This window comes from Alternaria novae-zelandiae (genome assembly GCF_023758075.1).
Source record: "Alternaria novae-zelandiae strain BMP 2774 chromosome Unknown scaffold_23, whole genome shotgun sequence".
In the NCBI taxonomy this organism is placed as follows: Eukaryota; Fungi; Ascomycota; class Dothideomycetes; order Pleosporales; family Pleosporaceae; genus Alternaria; species Alternaria novae-zelandiae.
The window spans coordinates 612353-632549 of record NW_026056983.1 but is presented as its reverse complement, the minus strand read 5'-3'; the positions used below and the strand labels follow the sequence as shown (position 1 = coordinate 632549).

General features: G+C 37.4%; 4 protein-coding genes across 4 annotated transcripts; all 4 read left to right on the top strand.

Annotated features, from left to right (window-relative positions):
- Positions 1-12201: 12201 nt before the first annotated feature.
- Positions 12202-13174, top strand: J4E88_009373 (uncharacterized protein; the record flags this gene model as incomplete). The annotated part of the gene is made up of 2 exons (XM_049402976.1): positions 12202-12981; positions 13032-13174. Coding segments are annotated over 2 exons (923 nt in total), but the record flags the coding sequence as incomplete, so codon positions are not given.
- Positions 13175-14909: 1735 nt separating this feature from the next.
- Positions 14910-15407, top strand: J4E88_009372 (uncharacterized protein; the record flags this gene model as incomplete). Its single annotated transcript, XM_049402975.1, has 2 exons — positions 14910-14999; positions 15069-15407. The coding sequence occupies 2 exons, from the start codon at positions 14910-14912 to the stop codon at positions 15405-15407; spliced, it is 429 nt and encodes a 142-aa protein (XP_049251463.1).
- Positions 15408-15678: 271 nt separating this feature from the next.
- On the top strand, positions 15679-16697 carry J4E88_009371 (uncharacterized protein; the record flags this gene model as incomplete). Its single annotated transcript, XM_049402974.1, has 4 exons — positions 15679-15751; positions 15829-16100; positions 16191-16340; positions 16551-16697. 4 exons carry the CDS (start codon positions 15679-15681, stop codon positions 16695-16697), a joined length of 642 nt encoding a protein of 213 aa, XP_049251462.1.
- An 895-nt stretch (positions 16698-17592) lies between these two features.
- J4E88_009370 (uncharacterized protein) lies at positions 17593-18832 on the top strand (the record flags this gene model as incomplete). Its single annotated transcript, XM_049402973.1, has 2 exons — positions 17593-17739; positions 17966-18832. 2 exons carry the CDS (start codon positions 17593-17595, stop codon positions 18830-18832), a joined length of 1014 nt encoding a protein of 337 aa, XP_049251461.1.
- Between the last annotated feature and the right edge of the window lie 1365 nt (positions 18833-20197).

Below are 20197 nucleotides of genomic sequence, written 5' to 3'. Positions count from 1 at the left end.
TTCTAAGTATTATAGTATTAGATTAAAGGCTATAAGCTAATAACTCTAAGTAAAAAGCGTAGATAGAGGCATCTAGCTACTACTTATATTAATTCTTTTTATTCTCTTACTTAGTATTATAGACTTACTATAAGCACTATATTAATTAGAGTTTTAGAGAGTTATAAGTAAAGTACTTTTTAAGCTTTTCTTACTTAAAAACTTAGAAGTTCTATTTAATAATTTAGCTAGAGTCTTAGAACTACTCTTAGCTTCTTTCTTCTACTTCTTATAAGTATAGAGATCTTAGTAGAGCTACTTATAATACTTTTAAGTATTCTTAGTACTCTAGCGCTATTATTAAGTTAGTAAAGAATTAAAAAAACTAAAGAGAAAAGAATTATAAACTTACTTTAGAACTATAGTAATTTACTATACCTATAAAGTAATTATATAGATCTTAATTAGTAGAATAATAATTATAAAAGTTATAGAATAAATAATACGTAACTTAATAGAGTTACTTAAAATAATTAGCTTTCTAAATATTATTAAGAAGCTACTAATAAATATAACACTTATACTTAGAAAGTTAAAAAGTATTATAGTTAGGTAATACTTTAACTTACTTACGTAGATAACTAGTATACACTAGATATAGATAATCTAGAAAAGTTTTAGACATAAAAGTCTTAGCCTTAGACTTCTTATAAGAGTAACTATAACTATAACTATTACTTAGAAATACTTACTTCTCTTAATCTTAAGCGCCTTAGTTTCTAATATAGTTAGATTACTAAAGACTTAAATTCTAAGTCTAGAAAGTATTATTAGTAATAAAGATACTACTCTTAGAGATAGACTTAATAGTCTCTTAAATATTCTTATTATTAAAATTATTAAACTAAGAGCTCTTATAATCTAAGTAGACACGCTTAGTATATAACTCTAATTACTTATAATTTTTATAAAGATTATTATTACTAAAGCTACTAGTTATCTTAAAGCTCTAATCTAGTTAATTATTAAGATTTATAAAGCTCTAAGATAGTTAAGTATTAGAAGTCTAATTACTTTATATAAAGCTACTAGAGAATAGACTATTAGCTACTATTATTCTAAAAGAGAGAAGTAGAATTTAAGTAGTAGTGTCTTTAAGTTAAGTATAGTAAAGAAGTTAAGTACTTAACTATAGAGCGCTATTAAGTAGAGTACTATTACGCTAAGCGCTATTACGCTAAGTGCTAGCTTATATATTATAATTACTACTACTAGAGATATTATAATTAAAGTATAGAACGCTATTATAGTAGAAACTAGAGCGCTAACGCTTATAGCTAGAGTTAGAGTTAGAAGTTAAGTTATTAGACTAAATTATAATAGTTAGCTATTAATTTAAATATAAGAGTAAGAACTTACTATAGTAATAAAAAAAATAGAGAAGTAAGTAGAGTAGTATATTAAGTAGAGTAGAGAATTAAGCGTAGAGCTTAAAAGCGCTTAGACTTAAAAGCTAAGAATCTTAAGTAGATAAGTTAATTAGATAGATAGCTTATTAGCTTAAGTATTCTAATAATATAAAAGTAGATAATTATAGTAGAGAAGAGAAGAATTAGAGAACTTATTATTATAAAGTCTCTAATTTTAGCCTAAGCGCGTACTTATATAGAAAGCTAGCACAGCTTATTAAGCTATTAATTACGCTATAAACTTTACTTAGAAGAGACTAGAAGCCTAGATCTTACTATTAGAATTATCTCTTACTAGTTAGATACCTAGATTTCTATAGCTATTAGCTATATTCTAGACTATTATAAAGTAATTTCTAAACTAATAGAGTTAATTTCTAGGTAATTAGGCTTTATTTAAATAAGTAAAAGCTTACTACTATTAGTGTTAAGTATAATTAAATACTTAGTTAGGCTATAATCTACTACTACGCTCTAGATTCTTAAGCCTAGACTTTACTAGACTATACTAATTATAGTAGATTTAATAGAATTAGTTTTAGTAAAGTAGATTAATACTTTTACTACTTTAGAAAGTATATTAAAGTTAGAGAGTAGTTATAATTACTTAATTATAGATATATAATCGCTTAGCTCTTAGATATATAACTAGAGATTTTATTCTAACTTTCTTTTATAGTAGATTAATTATAATATACTTAATTATCTCTAATTATTAATTATCTCTAGCTCTAACAGCTACTTAGCTAGAGCTATAGTAAAACTCTAACTAGATATCTTAAGTAGACACTTAGATTAGTATCTACTAATAAGAAAAGACTCTTAGATAGGCTAGAGAATAGCTTTAAGAATCTTAGAAATAGATCTTAACTTTATAAAAGAATTATTTTAATTTAGAAAGATATTAGAAGATCTTCTATATAATTATAAAAGCTACTAAGGTAATTACTATTAGTACTTCTTAATTATAGCTTAGAATCTAGTATTATTATAATAGCTACTAGAAATCTAAGAATATTATAATAGAAAGATTATATCTAAATAATATTTAGAATCTAAAGCTAAAGAAAAAAAGACTTTCTTTCTTTTAAGTATAGAAGAGAAGTAATATAGATTTAGCTATTATAATATTATAGGCGTAAGAATATAAGGTAATAAAAGAAGACTTAGAAGTATATTATAATTTTATTTACTATAACTATAGAGTAGAATAAATAGACTTAAGAGTTAATTAGAGAGAAAAGAGACTAGAAAACTACTTACGTATAGAAGAGCTAGTAGAGCTAGAAGTTATAGAATTAGTAGAAGTTAAAGAAGAAATAAGCTTAGTAGTTTTAGTAAAAGTAGTAATAGAAGTAGTAATAGTAGAAGCCTTAGACTTAATAATATTATTACTAATAGTACTTACTTTATTAGTAATAGCTTTCTTAGACTTAAGCTACTTATAAGGTTAACTATAACTACTACCTAGAATCTAGATAGAAGAAGAAGTAGTATAGAGAGTATAATAATAAGGTTTTCTAGTTAGCGTAATAGGCTTAAGAACACTAGTAGGTAAACTACTATTAAGTCTAATAGAAAGCGCAGCGTCTAGAGTAAGCTAGCTAGTAGATAGATTAGACTTTATAAGTTAGCTCTAACACTTAGTAATAGTTAACCTAGACTTATTATTACTCTTACTAAGAATCTTTAAGTATAGTAATAATAACTAAATATAAGGCGCGCTAGTAAAAGTAAGAGTAGCTTTAGTATTAGAAGCCTTTTTAGGTAAATTATAGCTAAGATTCTTTAGACTTAGTTAGAAAGCTAAGTTATAACTAGCATTAATATTACTTAAATAGTATCTATACTAAGTAGCTATACTATTACTAGTCTAAGTAAATAAAGCTTTATTACTCTCTTTAGATATAGTAGTTAGCTTCTTACTAGCCTTAAGATAAGTAAGAATACTCTTAGAGAGACTAGTAATTATATTAGAAGTAACTATAGATTTAGTAGCTATAGTAGACTTAAGACTACGCTTTACTACTTAGGTCTCTAGAAGAATATATTAGTAAAGATACTAGAAATAAAAAAGTAAGTATCTAAAGAATAGTTAGTAACTTACTATAAAAGAGGTAGACTTAATAATTACTATACTTTAAGTAATTAGTGTAAACTCTACTTTTTATTAGCTAGCTATTAATATAGACCTAGATATACTAGCTAAATATCTTTCTATAATTTAATAACGTATACTAACTATAAATAATAATCTTAATAGAAGAATTCTTAACTAAAGAATTAATTACACTAACTAACTTAGCGCTAAAGTAATAAGATAGTATAAGCGCTTTTATATTAGAGTTAAATAGCTAGCGCGTAGACTTATTATCTAACTAAAAGAATTTACTAATAGTTATCTCTAGATTAGCTAAGTAGAAGTTACTATAAGCGTTAACTTATATATTAGACTAATAGCTTTTCTAATTAGTAGCTAGAATAGATAAAGAAGGCCTAAGTATATATTCTACGCTTTATAAAGTATATAAGTAATTCTATATATCTATAGTAAAGCTAAGAGTAATAATATAGACTTTCTAGTTAGTTACTAATAAAGTAGAAGATATTAGAATAATATTTAGTTAAAAGGCTCTAGAGAAGAGAAAAGACTTACGCTAAGTAATATACTAGTTATAACTAGAGTTAGAAGTTTTATACTTATATAACTTTACTATATATATACTATATCTACTTTCTTTAATAGCTTTAGTTAGAGTAAAAATAGAAAGGCGTAAAAACTTACTTTAGTTTTTCTACTTCTTAGAAAGGTAAGACGTAAGCGTCTAAAGAGCTTTTATTAGAAACTTAAGAGCTAACTTAGACTAAGAATAGCTAGTAGAGTTAATATTATAGATAAAGAAAAGTAGTAGAGTAGTATTAGGCACGTTAGTTATAATAGTATTAGTTTAGCTAACACTAGCGCTAGTCTTAGCTTTAATTAAGAGCGTAGTCTTAGATAGAGTAAGTAGAGTAGATTTAGCTAATAGCTATTTAGATGTACGCAAAAGTTAGAATAATAGTATAGTATTATTACTAGTACTCTTAGCTATAGACTAAGTAGTAATAGTAGTAGAATTATCTATAGCCTTAGACTTAATAGTTATCTTATTAGTAAAAGTTAGCTTAGAAAGTATAAGCACGTGCGTAGTAATAGTAGTAGCTTACTTAGCTATAGTAGGCTTAAGAGTAAGTATAGTAGTAAAGATAGTAGAGCTATTATTAGCTTTAGATATAATAGCTAGCTTAGTAGTAAGCTTTTAAGTATAGAAAGTAGATATAGTAACTAGTATAGTATCTATAGTAGCTAACTTACTTTTAGAGCGCTTAGGTAAAGCTATAGTAAAGAAAGAAAATTAAGGTAGAGTAGAGTAGAAGAAAAGAAAAAGATAGAGAGAAAATAGTAAAAAACTATACGCGTAAAGATAGAGTTAAGAGTAGTAATTACTATACGTAAGAAGAAAAGTTATAATATTATTATTTTAATAATCTAGTTACTAAGCGCTAAAGAGCTCTTAGGTAAAAAAGTAGAGTAACTAATATATAAGTTCTAATAGTAGTATAGTACGTATAAACCTTCTAGAATATCTCTATAGATATACTAGTAATATACTAAAAATAATAGAATATTTATTAGAGAAAAAACTAATATTATAGAAAGTTAAGCGCTAAATAGATAGGTGCTATAAAAAAGTAAAGATTAAATCTAAGAAAGACATAGATCTAAGTCTAAGAAATTATTAGCTACTAATATTAAAAGTAATTAAGATAAAGTTTAGAATATACTAAAGAAATAGAAAAAGAGGCTATAAGCTAGTAGAAGAGATTAAATTAAAATAAAAAGAGTAATAGAGAGAGATATACTAGAATAGAAATAGCTTAAAGAGATTTTATATTTAGATTTCTAGGTAAAAGTTTAGCGTATAGTATATTTAGATTAAGTAGATAGAATTTAGTAATATAATAGATAGAAAAGAATATCTAAAAGCTATTCTTTCTTTTATACTTAAAAAGAAAAGAAAGCCTTCTTCTTAAGTGTAAAAGAGATATAGTAGTAAAACTAGTAATATAATAATAGGCTAAATAGCTATTAGGCTTAAGAGTTAGTGCGCTAGAGAAAGCTAGGTCTAAATAGCGTTTAGATAAGAATAATAACTATATATATATACATAATATAACTAACTATATTAAGTACCTATTCTAATAGAGATACTTCTAATCTTTCTACTATACTACTTTTAAAAAAGTATATATAAAAATATAAAGTAATACTATAAGAATTACTTTATATATAGAAAGTTTACTTTTATAAGATATAAATCTTATAGTCTACTATAGCTTCTTCTAATATCTAATTACTCTTAGAAGAAGGTAATAATAAACTTTATTATAAAACTACTACTTAGTATAGTTTCTAGTATAAAGTATAACACTATACTAGTTATTATAGATAGACTAACTAAAATAGCTTATTATATACTAGTATAAACTAATTAAAATAGTACTAACTTAGTATAGACCTAGATACGTAAAGTTATCTAACTTTATAGTATACTAAAGCGTATTATCTTAGATTAAAGCTCTTTAATAAACTCTAAGTATTAAAATACTTTTCTTTACTACTTTAATACTAAAAAAGTTTTTACTTTTACTTTTTATTTTTAGACTAATAGCTAGACTAAAAGATAGAACTAAACTTTAAAGTAGTACTTTTACTACTATTACTTCTTAAAATAAAATAATTAGATATACTAGATATTAATTAAAGAGTTAACGTATAATAATAGTATATACTTTACTACTAGAATTACTTTCTTCTAAGTCTACTATAGAAGATACTTTTATAGAGTAGATTAGCTTAATTTAGCTTTTAGTAAGAGAAAAAGCTTTATAAAAGCTAGTTTTACTAAATAAGTAATTAAACTATAGTAAAAGTACTATAAAAAGATTAAGATAGTAAATACTTACTAGAAAAAGTATACTAATAAGTACTACGCGCTAATACTCTTTAAGATAGAAGACTAAGTTCTAGTTTCTAACTAATATATTAAAAGTACTTACTTAAAGAAAAAGCTAAATTAAAAGTTTCTTAAACTTAAAAAGATTATAGACTAGATTAGTCTTTTAGTCTTTTAAGTTAACTTTCTAAAACTTAATAGTATTTATCTAGTATTTTATATATTACTTTTAAAGTCTTTTAACTTAAAAAGTACTATTCTATACTTTAAAGCGTTTAATTAAAATACTTTAAAAGAATTTAGTAATAATATATATAAAGTAGAATATATTATTAGAAGATAGTGTAATAAAAATAACTAATAAAAGTACTTAATTAAATAGATTAAGTACTTAGAGAAAGAAAACTTATAGAAACTAAATTTAAATATCTTAGCTAATATACTATAAAAGTTTTAAAATAAAAAGAGTATTTAATAGTATAAAAAGTCTTTAAAAGCTTAGCTTATAAAGTAATACTATAGATAGCTTTATAAAGAAAGAGAATAAGTTATATTAAGCTATAATAAGCTATTTTAGTATAAACTAAAGTATACTTTTACCTTTTTTCTTTATATAGAGTTTTTTAGAGTATTTAATAGTACTTTAAGCTAGAATAGCTTATAACTATCTAACTCTAACTTACTTTCTAGTATAAGAATTAATAGTTTTTTAGACCTTATAATTAGTTTTAAAAAATTTAAATATTATACTTTAAGTAAATTTATATAGATAAATAACTTTAATTATAAATATAAATCTTTTTATATTTATAAGAATAGATCTACTTATAAGTATTAATCTAAACTAAACTAAGCTATAATAGCTTATATAAAACTAAAAGAGATTAGTTTTAGTTAATATTTCTTAACTTTAGTTAATTTTATATAAACTTTATTAAACTCTACTTAATTATACTAGAAAACTTTATATTACTTTAGTATAAGCTAAAAGAAGCTATAAAGAACTATTAAGAGTTAGTTAAGAGTAACTTAAAAGATACTAGCTCTAAAGTACTTAATTTTATTTTTCTTAGTTTTAATCTACTTCTTAAGCTAGCCTTTCTTAGTAGTAGCTTTATTACTTTTAGACTAAAAAGTAAGCTTTATTTAAAAGTTTTAAATAGCGTTTTATAAAGTATTAATATTAAAAATAATAGCTTACTTAGTAGGCTTTAAGGCTAGATACTATAAAAAAAGTTAGTATAGACTAAAATAAGCTAAAAAAGGCTAAAAAAAAGTAAAAAGAAGTAAAGTAGCTACTAGTAATTTATAAAAGGCTAATTTAGATTATAAAAGTCTAAAAGAGAGTATTTTAGAACTTACTAATTACTTAAATAGTAATCTAGTATTAAGCGTACTAGTAATTTTAGTAGCTTACTTCTTAAATATATAAGTAGTACTATTAGTAAAGCTAGTAACTATAGTTTTAGCTTTTATTTTATTATTAGAATACGCGCTAAACTAAGTAGTAATATAGCTATAAAGTACGCTAAAATAAAATTATAAGTACTTCTAATTAGAGAAGTAGTTACTACTAAAGTTAGTTAAAAAAGTCTAGAATAAACTATTATAAGCTAACTTAGCTTTTTTAGATTTTATAAAAGCTTTACTAACTTTAGAAAAAATAGAAAAGCTTATAAAATACTAGATTAAGCTAAAATAGACTAATATAAGTTAAAACTTATTTAATAATATTATTATAAACTCTTTTATACTTCTCTACTAAGTCTATCTTTAAATAGTATAAGTTACTATACTTAAAGTTCTTTATAGCTAGTAGAGTAAGTATTAAAGTATTATTAGAGGCTTAAGAATATAGAATAATAAGCTTTTTACTAGAAAGCTTATAGTTAGCTAATAATTAGTAAATAATTTTAAATATAGCTTCTAAGTTAATAAAATTCTTTAAAAGCTATATTAGTTAGTATTAGTATAAAAGAGTCTAAAATAGACTAAAATAGACTAAAACTACTTATTCTAAAGCTATTTACTATTTATTAGCTTTATAAAAGCTAATAAAAGGTAATAGTAGCTAAAAGAAAGTAAAATAAGTACTTATAGTAAAGTATTACTTATTTATAGCCTAATACTAGCTATATAAAATAGTTTAAGTAATAAAATCTCTAGATAGTACGCTAGTAACCTTTCTAATTATACTAGTAAAAATAGTATACTTTTTCTTATTATTAAAAACTAGAAAAGTATAGCTATAGTAGTTAAATATATAAAACTTATTAAGCTTTTATAACTATAGATAACTAGTATATAGTATATAACTAATCTTAAGAAGCTTAAGTATATAGAAGTAGCTTATAGTAATTTAATTATTAGTAACTATAGTTAAGTTAAAATAAAAGAGGCTATTAAAGCTTAAAATAAAGTAATATAAAGTATAATAAGTAAATATAAGTAAAAAAAAAGTAAATTAGTATAAAGTATATATTAATAGTCTTAGTTAGAGTACTAGAAGCTAGTTAGTAGTAATTTAGTATAATTTATACTAGAAACTTCTAATTTAAGCTAAACTATCTTATTATACTTTAAAATAAGCTATAATAAGCTACTTTAAACTTTTTTAGAATTCTAAAAATAATAAGTAAAAAGAGCTAATACTTACTATTATAAAGTAATTAAGAGATAAAAAATAGAAAAAAGAAATCTAACTAGCTAAAAATAGTCTAGACGTATAGCTCTACGCTAGTACTACTAGTATAAAAAAATATATTTATACATAATTTTATAATCTTCTAAATTACTAGATTTTTTTACTAAGATTTCTACTTTTTATAAATATATTATACTTATAAATACTTAGTATAAGCTATTATAGACTAGAATAGTCTATTCTAAGTCTTACTTACTCTCTTCTACTTATTATATATACTTAAAGTTAAATTAAGAGTAATCTACTTTAAAAGAGAGAATAATATTAGACTTTAGTTTATAAGAGCTTAGGCTAACTTAGCTATAAGTATAAATACTTTAAAATTACTATTATAGCTTAGTAGTAATTTATCTCTAGTCTTTTTAGAATAATATACCTAATTATAGTTTAATATTATATATCTAGTATTTAACTAACTTTATTATTTAATAATATAAGTAGTAGTAAGTATAAAAGTAATATACTAAACTAATTTTCTTTTTATTTATTATATACTTAGCTATAACTACTTTTAATAATTTTACTATTTTACTTTCTAACTATAAAGTAGCTAGTAATACTATAATTAATTACTTATTAACTATAAAAAAAAGAATAAGTACTATATTTACTAAAAATACTTATAATAATAATTTTTTTAAGCTAAAGCTAGAGCTAAGAGCTTAGCTTATACGCTTTATTACTAAAGTATACTATAGTAGTTTAAATAGTACTTATATACTACTTAAAGCGCTATACTAAACTAACTAATACTTTAGCTTTTAATAATTAAGACTTAATTAACTTTTTTTAGGCTTAACTAGTAAAGCTAGTAGACTTATTAAGTACTAGTAAGTTTAGTAAATATAAAAAAAAATATTTTAACTTAGCTTATATACTAGAGAAAATTTAGAAACTTTTTAACTTAGTATAAAAAAAAAAGAAAGAAAAAGAGTAGTAGTAAGAGTATATAACTATAGGTGCTTTTATAGAACTAGGTTCTGGCTCTTAGCTAAAACGGGGATGTAGAGAGCACACACGTCAGATCGCAGCATTGTTATGCCAAGCCGGGGCCCAGAGGATAATGTACGCACTGTGGTTGGCTGGGAGCCGCGAATATGATGCGCGATGTGCGGGAGTTTAGTAGCAGCGATCTAGGCCGATTTTTGAAAGCTGAAATGTGGAGTTGGGGGCTGTTGGTTGGCGAGATGCGTGGGTGTTATACCTCGAGACCTCATCACGAGGGGAAAGCTTATCGCACTAGGTCGCCATACTTGCCAGGAGTGGATTGGGGAGTTTGTCATTCTGGTGGGTGGGGGAGTCGTCTTTGCAGAGAGAAGAGGCATGCAGCAAGCACGTCTTTGCAGTAAACAACATGCGCATCCCACGCCTGTGTCACGATACTCGATGTCGACAAACCCCCGTTCGGCGTCCAGCAGCAACGCGCAAGCAAGTAAAGTGGGTCTCTGTGTATCGTCAATCGAAAGCAGGGGGTGTCATGTACAGCCGCTGGCCGTGGCAAACGAACGTGAAACGAACTACGGTATTACAAGACGCATGCTTGCGCAGTCTCAGCTTGTCCGCTTTGACGCGCGAAGGAAGCGTTTGAGATTGATGCATGAGTGGCCGAGAACGGGTTGGAGGGGTTGTTCAGGGTAAGCGCAAGCGAGCCCCGGCGCGGGACTCGCATGACGAAGATGGAGTGACGGCTGTCATCATGACAGATTTTGGGTATCAAGCGAACGGCGGGTAGTAGGTAGATCTGCCTTGGGGCGAATGAGAGGCGTAGGAGGCAGAGTTGCATGAATTGGAATAGGCCACGGTACGAGGAATCTGGATGTTCCAAGTTGCCCTTGGAAAAGCCACACCACCTGGGCAGCATACCTAGGTAGATTCACTTTATTCTTCGCAGTAATGTGCCATCAGAATGCACAAAGGTATACACATCCAGGCTTTTGTCAGCCTAGAAAGAACAAGCTTCAGCATAAAGGGCCGGGTCTTGCATGTGTTGCATTTTGCAGATAGCCGCTTGTACAAGGCCAAGCTAGAAAAATAGAAACCACCACACCTCATCAAAAACCAACAAAGATGCAGACGCACACCAAAACGGATCCGCAGCCTATCCAATCCCGCTACACCGCTCTGGCCGTTGAATTGGTCCCATGATCCAGGTCCGTTTGTGTGCAGTCTTGTTGGCCCTCAAGCGTCTTATCTCTATTGCGGCCCCCAGCCAATGGCCATCGCATACACTTGTCTTCGCAGCTGAAGCACCGCGGACCAGGGGGGGTCAAAAAGGTGAGCTCAGGGTGGGCCTGTGAAGATCGTCGTCGCAGCCGGGCAGCGCCTCGACTCCTGCGCTTCGCTCCCACCCGCACGTACGCAACCAAGAAAGTGCACGGAATGTACCATGACATGGCTTGTGCGTTTGTGTTGGACCCGCTTCGTGCGAAAGAAAGACCCCGTTAACGCGGGAAATCGTGTGTCTGAAAGGATCTGTGTTATAGGTGTCTTGGCTTGTAAGCCAATACTTTAACGCACGTTTTCCCACTTGTTCGCGATCTGGATTTTTTGGTTGTCTGGCTCTTGCTTCTAGCCTCTCGTAACCTTTCCACATCTACGTACCCAATTCCCGCCGCACTTTGCACCTTACTTCATTTAATTACTCTGTCTTCCCTTTCCTGGCTGGTCCGCCCACGTGTTTGACATACGCTTGTATATGTAATCGAATTTCGGAAAGCATTGAGCCTCGGGTCATACTATAAGAAGGATGCGTCGCCAACTTCCTCCAAGCCATCTCAAGGTTCCGCCGGGTCCGCATGCGTTTCCAAGACAACAACACTTTCTGGGTCAGGATACAGTTGTCGTGAACCATTACTCGGGGTTTGAAAAGGCGATTCCCGCGATACCGTCTTTACCGGGATTTAGGACCAGTGCTGGTATGTTTGGCTCTATTTGGTTTTCTTGGGGATGGTCGTGTGCTCGGTTGCCGCGACTGGGGTTGTGATGTCAACCATGCAGCGACTTCGACGCGCGAGATTTTTGGGTATGAATACGAGCTAACGCGCAACAACAGCATTCTTGACGTCGCTGAGCGCGAACCTCAGGATTGATCCAGATCTACCATCGCCGCTACCCACACCAACCTCGTTCCGATTGAACAACTTCGTCCAAGAACTTCCCTCTACATCGCTGTCCTACTCAACGCTGCCTGCACAGTACAACCCGTACCCTTCGCCTGCCGAATCCCAAGCCATGTCGTCGACCGAACCGAACGCGCCGGCCAAGTCGCCTACGGATGGATTGCCGCAACTCTCTACCTACACTGCTGAGACAGAGGAGGACCGAATCGAAGGCTTACGCTTGGTCGCAGATTCCGTGGCACAACAGCGCCAGGTCGCCAGCAAGGTCATGCTGTTCCATCCAGTTTCACTAGCCGCGTACTTTGTGGTTGTGGCTTTTGCTGCGCAGTACATGCTACGCTGGTACGAGGACAAAACGATGTTGGCTACAACCATTGGAGGCATCACTATGACTTTCCTCATCTTCATTCGATGGATGACCGGTGGCTACATTGGTATGGCCGAGGATATCAACATGGATTGGCTGGGCGATGATAGGCTCATCGTGGTGAAGTGGGGTGAGGACGTCATCGGATCCTTGGTATTGGGTTGGGCCGATAATGATGCCGCGAAGAAGCGAGGCAGGAGAAGGCGAGGCAAGGCCGTTGTACGCGCTTGGACTGTAAAGTTGAAGTATCGCGGCAAGGGTGTTGGTGGGGGCTTGTTGGAGGAGGCTGTCAAGGTGGCAGGAGAGCGAGGCGCAGATGGTATTATCTTTGATGCCGACCATGCCAGTAAGTTCACGTCTACTCATATCCTCAGGTCATCACTAACAGAACATCAGACTCAAAGCGTATCCTCCCTGCCATCTTCAACGGTTACCTCAATAAGCAAGACGCCAAGGCCGAGAAGGCTCTACAAAAAGTTGCGGACGCGAAGGGCAACTTCCGCCAGCGTCAGAGCTCGCCCACTTGGGGCAGCAGGTAGACACATACCACAATTTTTTTATTTCAGGGCAGCAGATGGGGTGGTGTTTTGCTTTCATTTTGGCGCGGCGACGAGTTTTCTACTGGATGATACCCCATTCCTCTCGTTGATGATACCCCAAACGATCGTTATCGTTGCTAGCATCAAGCTTTCCGTACTTGCTTTCCCATGTTACCGTTTCGGTATCGAGATCTTGTCGTTATCGTCATCATACATATCATCAGAGTCATAATAGACGATTACAGAGTAGTCTTATTGGTAGATCACAATGACAGTGTCTAGCAGTTCTAGTTGCATAGCGGCCAACTCCGGTGACATGATGGCTTGCATCCCGCTTGAAGCTCATAGATTAATATTCACTGATACGGCCGCATACCCGGCTGTTCCGCACACCATCCTCAAACTCTGTGGTTGTAAGCCGGGAAGCCCTTATCGCTACATGTTTCCTGATCCATAGACATGTGGGAAGACAAGCCGCATGTACTGATAACGATGCATTAACCTTTCGATATCAACACCTTGGCGTCAGATTCCGGTTCGCTGGTAGATTTGCCCCGCGTTGCTCGCTACTGCCCCTCCATGTACAAGGGGAGATTAGGCTTTCCAGGCTTTCCGTCAATGTTGCATGATGCATGCCAAGTATGTACATGCGGAACCGTAGGCGATGGCTTAGCAACGCCGATCTGTAGGGAAGTTGGATTCTGTACTGATAGCGTTCCAGACTCTTCACGGGAGAGAAGGCACCACCGCCGTTACTGGTCAACCTGCCTCTCTCGCTCTTTTGTCGGTTTGCATGTGAAGTTGCAAGCTGACACACCGAACCGCCGTGCAAGGCTGCACAAGAGCAGTTTCGGACTCCGAGTCTAATCGGATTCAACGCGCGGCTGCACCGGCCTCTGTGTCACCGTCTACTGAACTCGTTGGGTATTCCTCGCGTAGCTGCAATATGACTTTCTGTGGCACAGTCAGTATATTTAGTACGCGGGCCAAAAAAGCCTCAACTTCAAAGCGACAGTGCGAACCGCGCGCGAGGCGATCTGCTGTTACACCTTGCTGTGCCGCAGAGCTACGTACCGCTAATGCCTCCGGGTTCGCGCCGTTCTCGATGAGCGACACGCAGTAAGACAGTTGTTGCCGATCAAGGTGGGTGTTCTGGGGCTTATGTCAGATGTTGGGCGCTTCAATAAGGCGCGGTGTTTCGTACTAGCAATGTTGCGATTTCATGAAGAATATCGATGACTTCGCGAGCGGCCTTTCGGCGGGCGTCGGCTGAGGTTTGCTCGGCGGCTGGCATCGTCGGTGTACTGTGTAGGTCTGGATTTCTCTGAGATAAGACGAGTCTGGAGTTGCGGGGTTTGTTGTTTGTTTACAGTCTGTGGATTTACGCAGTTCAAGTCGCGTGTAGGAAAGCACCCCACACGCGGCGCGTTCCGCACGTGAGCTCCTTGGCGCATCTTGCCCCTCCAGGTACTCGATCGGAAAGTCGGTCCTCACAGCACAATTCCTTCACACCAAGATGGTGTTCTGACATCACCATCATTATGACGACAGATGGCCCACTGGTGCTCAAAGACACTACGACAGAGCTACATAATGAGAGCTCGCGTGCTTGTTGGCAATACTGTCTTGCTCGCACATACCTAGGTAGCTTCATTTGACTATCTGAACAACTCCAAGTCTTTCAGCATCCACAAACTTCAAATCAGTTCTTTCAGTCATATCCAGATCAGACATCATGGCACCAGACCCGCACCAAGGAGGCCGTCTAGAAGACATGGCTGCAGAGGGCACGACCATTCCTGGCGATGCTGGCAAAATGAACGTGGTAAGTGTGGATATCGGATCCAGGTATCATATGCTTCTGTGGAGTACAATATAACTAACCAAGATTCAGGTTTCACCCTCTGACCACCCAGATCAGACTCACACGAATCTCGCACATGCAGCAGATAACGCTTTCGACATACCGCGCAGTGTGAACGACCGCGGACAAACAGGCGAAGTCATAACTGGTACTGGCGACCAGCTACCGTCAAGTATTGAGAAGAAGAACCTGGATGACGCGGGCTTCGACCCAAGGGCAAAGGGTCACGACCAGTACGCGAAGCATGCTCGGCAGGATAATCCTATGGACAGCTTGAAGCATGGAGCTGGTAGTCATGACGTGGAGGCTGCGCCTGGTGAAGAGGAAGAGAGTCAGGAGGCGCTTCTGAACAAGAGAGGAGCAAAGTAGGTGATGCAAGACGCCGGACTTCCTGTATATACTGTATGACTTTACGACCGAACAAGGAGCCAAGAGGCGCGAATTAAACAATTCGAGAAATTACATGCTCACGTCCGAGCTGTGATGATTGTGATGTGTTGCATGCTCCGGACCCTTTAAGTACCTAGGGTTGTGGATACCCCGCTAGACCCCACACGTGCCTTCCATTTTCACGATCCCGGCAACCTTCTCACCTGCTACTTGATCCAGACACTTGAGATCAAGCGTTCCTGTCCGCAAAATGGTGTACTACTTCTCGTCCAACACGGTGTCGCCGTCGGCCTTCATCTACGTCGGCAAAGACAAGGTTGAGAGTATGTGATTTCTGACCTGCCAGCGTACTCTCAGTGGTTCACGCAACTACAACCGCACATACTGATCGCCTCAACAGACGAAGAGCTTATCAAATACGGATGGGACGAAGATGTCTGGTTTCACGCCGACAATCTCTCTTCGGCCCACATCTACGTCCGGCTACCCGAGGGCGAAGATTGGGAAAACATGAGCAAAGAGTTGCTGGTGGACTGCGCGCAACTTACCAAGGCGAACAGTATTGAGGGCAATAAGAAAGATAACGTTACGATTGTGTATACGCCTTGGAGCAACCTGAAGAAAGATGGGAGTATGGCTGTAGGTCAAGTTGGGTTCAAGGATCAGCGAAAGGTAAGCGCATTGCCATGAGGCACAAAACACTTGCGTCACGTCCTTTGGCGCGACTGCAACTTATTGCTCGGTTTGCTGATAGCATCTTAGGTGAAGCGCATACATGTGGAGCAGCGAGAAAATCCTATTGTCAACCGTCTTAACAAAACAAAAGTTGAGAAGTACCCCGACCTAAGAGAGGAGCGAGAAGCAAGGCGGGCGGAGTTGAGGAAGCGAGATCAGAGTGCTCTGCAAGCCAAGGTATGTGTATTCCCCAAATCTCGTTATCCTGCTTTGTTCTGCATGCACTATGTTCGCATGATCCCCTTTTCCAACTACGTCCGTTCTCATGATCTATCCTGTCATTTACAATTTCTCCGACACTCTACATTTCCTACCACGGGTGTTCTGATCCAGACGCACTGTTTCGGTTCGCATACGCGACTTCGACTCGCGACTAATGATTTATAGCGCAAAGAAGAGGCCCGTATAGCCAAGGAGCGCAAGGAGCTTGCGTGGCGGAGAGATCATGCCTACGACGATGTCATGACAGAGGAGAGTCTGGAGCAAAACTCCAACGAGAACCGCGATGAGAACTTCCTCGACGACTTCATGTGAGATCTTTACTCGCATTTGTGTATCCCGCAGATGACGTGGGCACCACAGTAGCAATGGCGTCGGCATAGCGGGGTCGCTTCAACTGGGGTCGCGAACAGTCATGGCTGGAAGGCATAGGCCCATGCTCTCGTTCAACATGCGGATATTATGGTTGAAGGTATCGTACGCGGTGGTCTTGACCTCGAGGTCCTCACGCGTCCTGAAAGAGTCAGCTGCATGGCATTGAAGACGGATGAGAACTGGCTACATACATGGCGTTTTTCGGGTTGTGCTTATTGCGACCTCCATGATTCTGTACCCACCATACGAACAGCAGATTCTTCACTATCTTGTGTTCGAGACCATTCTGCCTAGTCGCATACTGCAGGAACTCGAGCGTGTTCTGTATCCTCTGTGGTTCGTAATCGGTCGCGGAGCCTTTACGAAAGGCTAGGCGAATGCGGTCGCGCAATGTATATCGAGCCGGCTTCGAGAACTGGATAGCTCTGAGACTGTGCCGGTATAGGTGCCTATACGCGTGAAGAACTGCTTGCTGTGACATGTTCTGGAGCCCAAGCACAGCACTTCACGCTGTGACCTCGGATGCTGGGTCGGCGGAAGGTAACGCCGACGCGCGCAGCCGCCACCTGCGCTCCCAGTGCCAACCTCGCCAACTCTTCAACACCACAACACGTACCACCCAACACCCCGCCTGTGCCTTTGCATCGACCGGGGCTTGTAGATACGCAATCCGGATTCGTTCTGGACAATTGCACGACATCGTGACTGCTGCGCTTACCGTATTAATCGCTGAACACGCCGTGTCAGGCCACATAGGGTGCTCACTCATCCAGTAGCGACTCATATTGCCCTGGTCCGCTGTGGGATCTATGAACATCATCTGCATACCAGAGCCATGACCAGAGTATATCATCCGCGTGCGCAACAGCCGCCCCAGCGCGGCAGTACGCTTGATCAGTCGCGAGCCGCCGTCAAGAAGAAGAAGCCGTACAAGATTCTGCTAGAAGCGGTTACCCAAGAGAAGAAGAAGCTACATTCCATTGTCCGTCGGCGACGCGATTTCATCGTCACATAACACCACTGACTGTAGAATAGCTGACATACGCGTCGAACGCCCCCACTGGCTTCGGTTTCATCCCAGCTGGACACCCCGAATTCACAGAATGGTGTAAAGAGCAGTGTCGACAGCGCAACCTTGACGTACACATCGTCTCTGTGAGCATCCGGTCCCTCCCAAGCCAACAGGTCATCCACTGACAGCGTCGCAGGCCAAGCCGAAGAACAAAACCCACTCCGATCCCGAGAAGCTATCCCACCACGTCCACCGAGTCGGACACCACTTTCCTCTCACCATCATCGAACTGGCCTGCAACAAGTTCGGATATCTCTACGATGACAGACGCGGCCTGCGGAAGGACAAAGAAGGTGACAGAACCAACTGGATAGCCCAAGAGTTTGAAGACTACTCTTCGCGGCAAGTACAACGAGGGCATCCCGCCACTGAGAAGGAGACCAAGGGTTACATCCACGGCGCCGTTCGCGAGATGTTTCCCAAGATACCAGAGGCAGATCTACAAGCCATTGTTTCTCATGCGTTTGAGGAGGGAACTAACCGGGTAGGTAATGCTAAGGAGCTTTCGTTGGCTCGTAGGGTGCAACTCGCAGTTGTCGCGCATATCCGCCACACATACACAGACTACGATAAGCTGCTCAAGACTGACGGCTGGTCGGAAGCCCGTGGCCAAGTCGAGAAAGTCTCTCTTGCGAAACTCAAAGAGTGGCGAGATGAAGACGGAAAGCAAAGCAACGAACTTGAGGAAACCTTCCGTGAAGTCATTGTTCTTGACGATGATGATGAAGCTAGCAGCGATGAAGGCTCCATGGCCACGCCTGATGAGCGCGAGCAAAGCATGGAAATTGTTTCCAGTCGTGCTACTGCGCGCGATCTACAGCCGGAACTACATGCTAACTACCCGAGTGGGGATGTCCGCAACATGAGACCTTCATCAAGAAGAACCATTGTCCTTCCGCGCTATGCTCCTCCACCGCCACCTGTATTATCTGGCACCTCACGTTTCCAGTCACCCATGCAGCAGCCTTTCCAATCAGTGCGAACAAGGACAAACGATCCGTAAGTGCATACGACAGCGGACATCGAATTCAATACTCACGACTGTAGGCGAGCGAGACCAGCCGAGGCTGGCCAGAGTGTGAGGAACGCACAGCCGATCGTGCGTGAGATCAACGGCCAACTATACCAAGTGAGTGTTCGACAACCAAGCTCTATGAGCGAGAGAAAACGGTATCCTAGTCCTTGGCTTCTTCTTGAGCTAACACGCATAGCTACAACCCATCAAGGAAGATCGTGGTGCGTCGAGGTTACAGTATAACGACCCTCCTTTGCACGCTGCGCCTCGTCGCGTACAGGAAGGATATGTTCAGCCTCCATCACCTCGTCACAGTGCCTTTGACAGACCACTAGCGCACCCAAGGCGCCCATCAGACCAAGATGTTGTGCTCCCTTCTGTTGAGCCTGAGACAGTCGATTTGACATCACCACAACATATTGCAACTTCTCAACAGCCTGCCCGAAACCATAACGCGAATCCGAACAGACCATATAACGAGCTGCAATCGCCAAAGCGAAAAGCGCTCCCTTCTTTTGCGGATGACAGACAGTCTCAGGCCGAGCAACACGCCAAGCGTCTAAGGCCCGTATACCGTGAGGAAGCTCGCCCCCGGACTTACGGAGGTGATCAAGCAGGATTCCACATGAGCCAGCGCATGGCGCCCAATTATGGGCCAAGGCCACCGCCGCCTAGAGAGCAAGTTATTGATCTGACCACCAGTCCTTACCAGCCACCTTCTAGTGGTGGTAGAGGTTACGATGTCTCTGCACGCCCGCTTGCGCCTGCTGATCCTCGTGGATATGCATATGCTTCTGGACCGTCTCACCGAATGCATGCGCATGAAGTGAGAGGTGCACAGTATGATGTACACCCTGTTGATCCGTCTCGTGCTTACGTGCCTGACAATAGGATGTATGAGAGGCGCGTCCAGCCGAACCAGGACTACATTCCGCTCCGAGAGGATCAGCAGCCACGACGTCTTGAAGATGAGAGTGTGCGATACTTGAGGAGCGGTGTACGTTATGGCGGATGATTGCTTTGACATGCATTGGTAGCAGGACGGGCGGAGTTATGCGGTTTTCACTACGGACGATACCCTTTTCCTTCTGTTTATTGCGTTCCCGGAGTCACGCATCCTGGAGATTACCGGTTCCAGTCACTCGCATGTCGCGTGTCGTATGATCTGGTTGCAAACTCCGCGCATACTATTGTGAATAGCGAAGCGGATATTGTGCATTGGAGATCATGGTTGGGCGATTGCCACATATCAGCATGACGACAGCAGGTGTTTGTCAGCTATGGATGGATAGCAACAGCTACTGGTTGAAAGTAGATGCACGATTGAGAATATCCATGTATGATAATACGAAG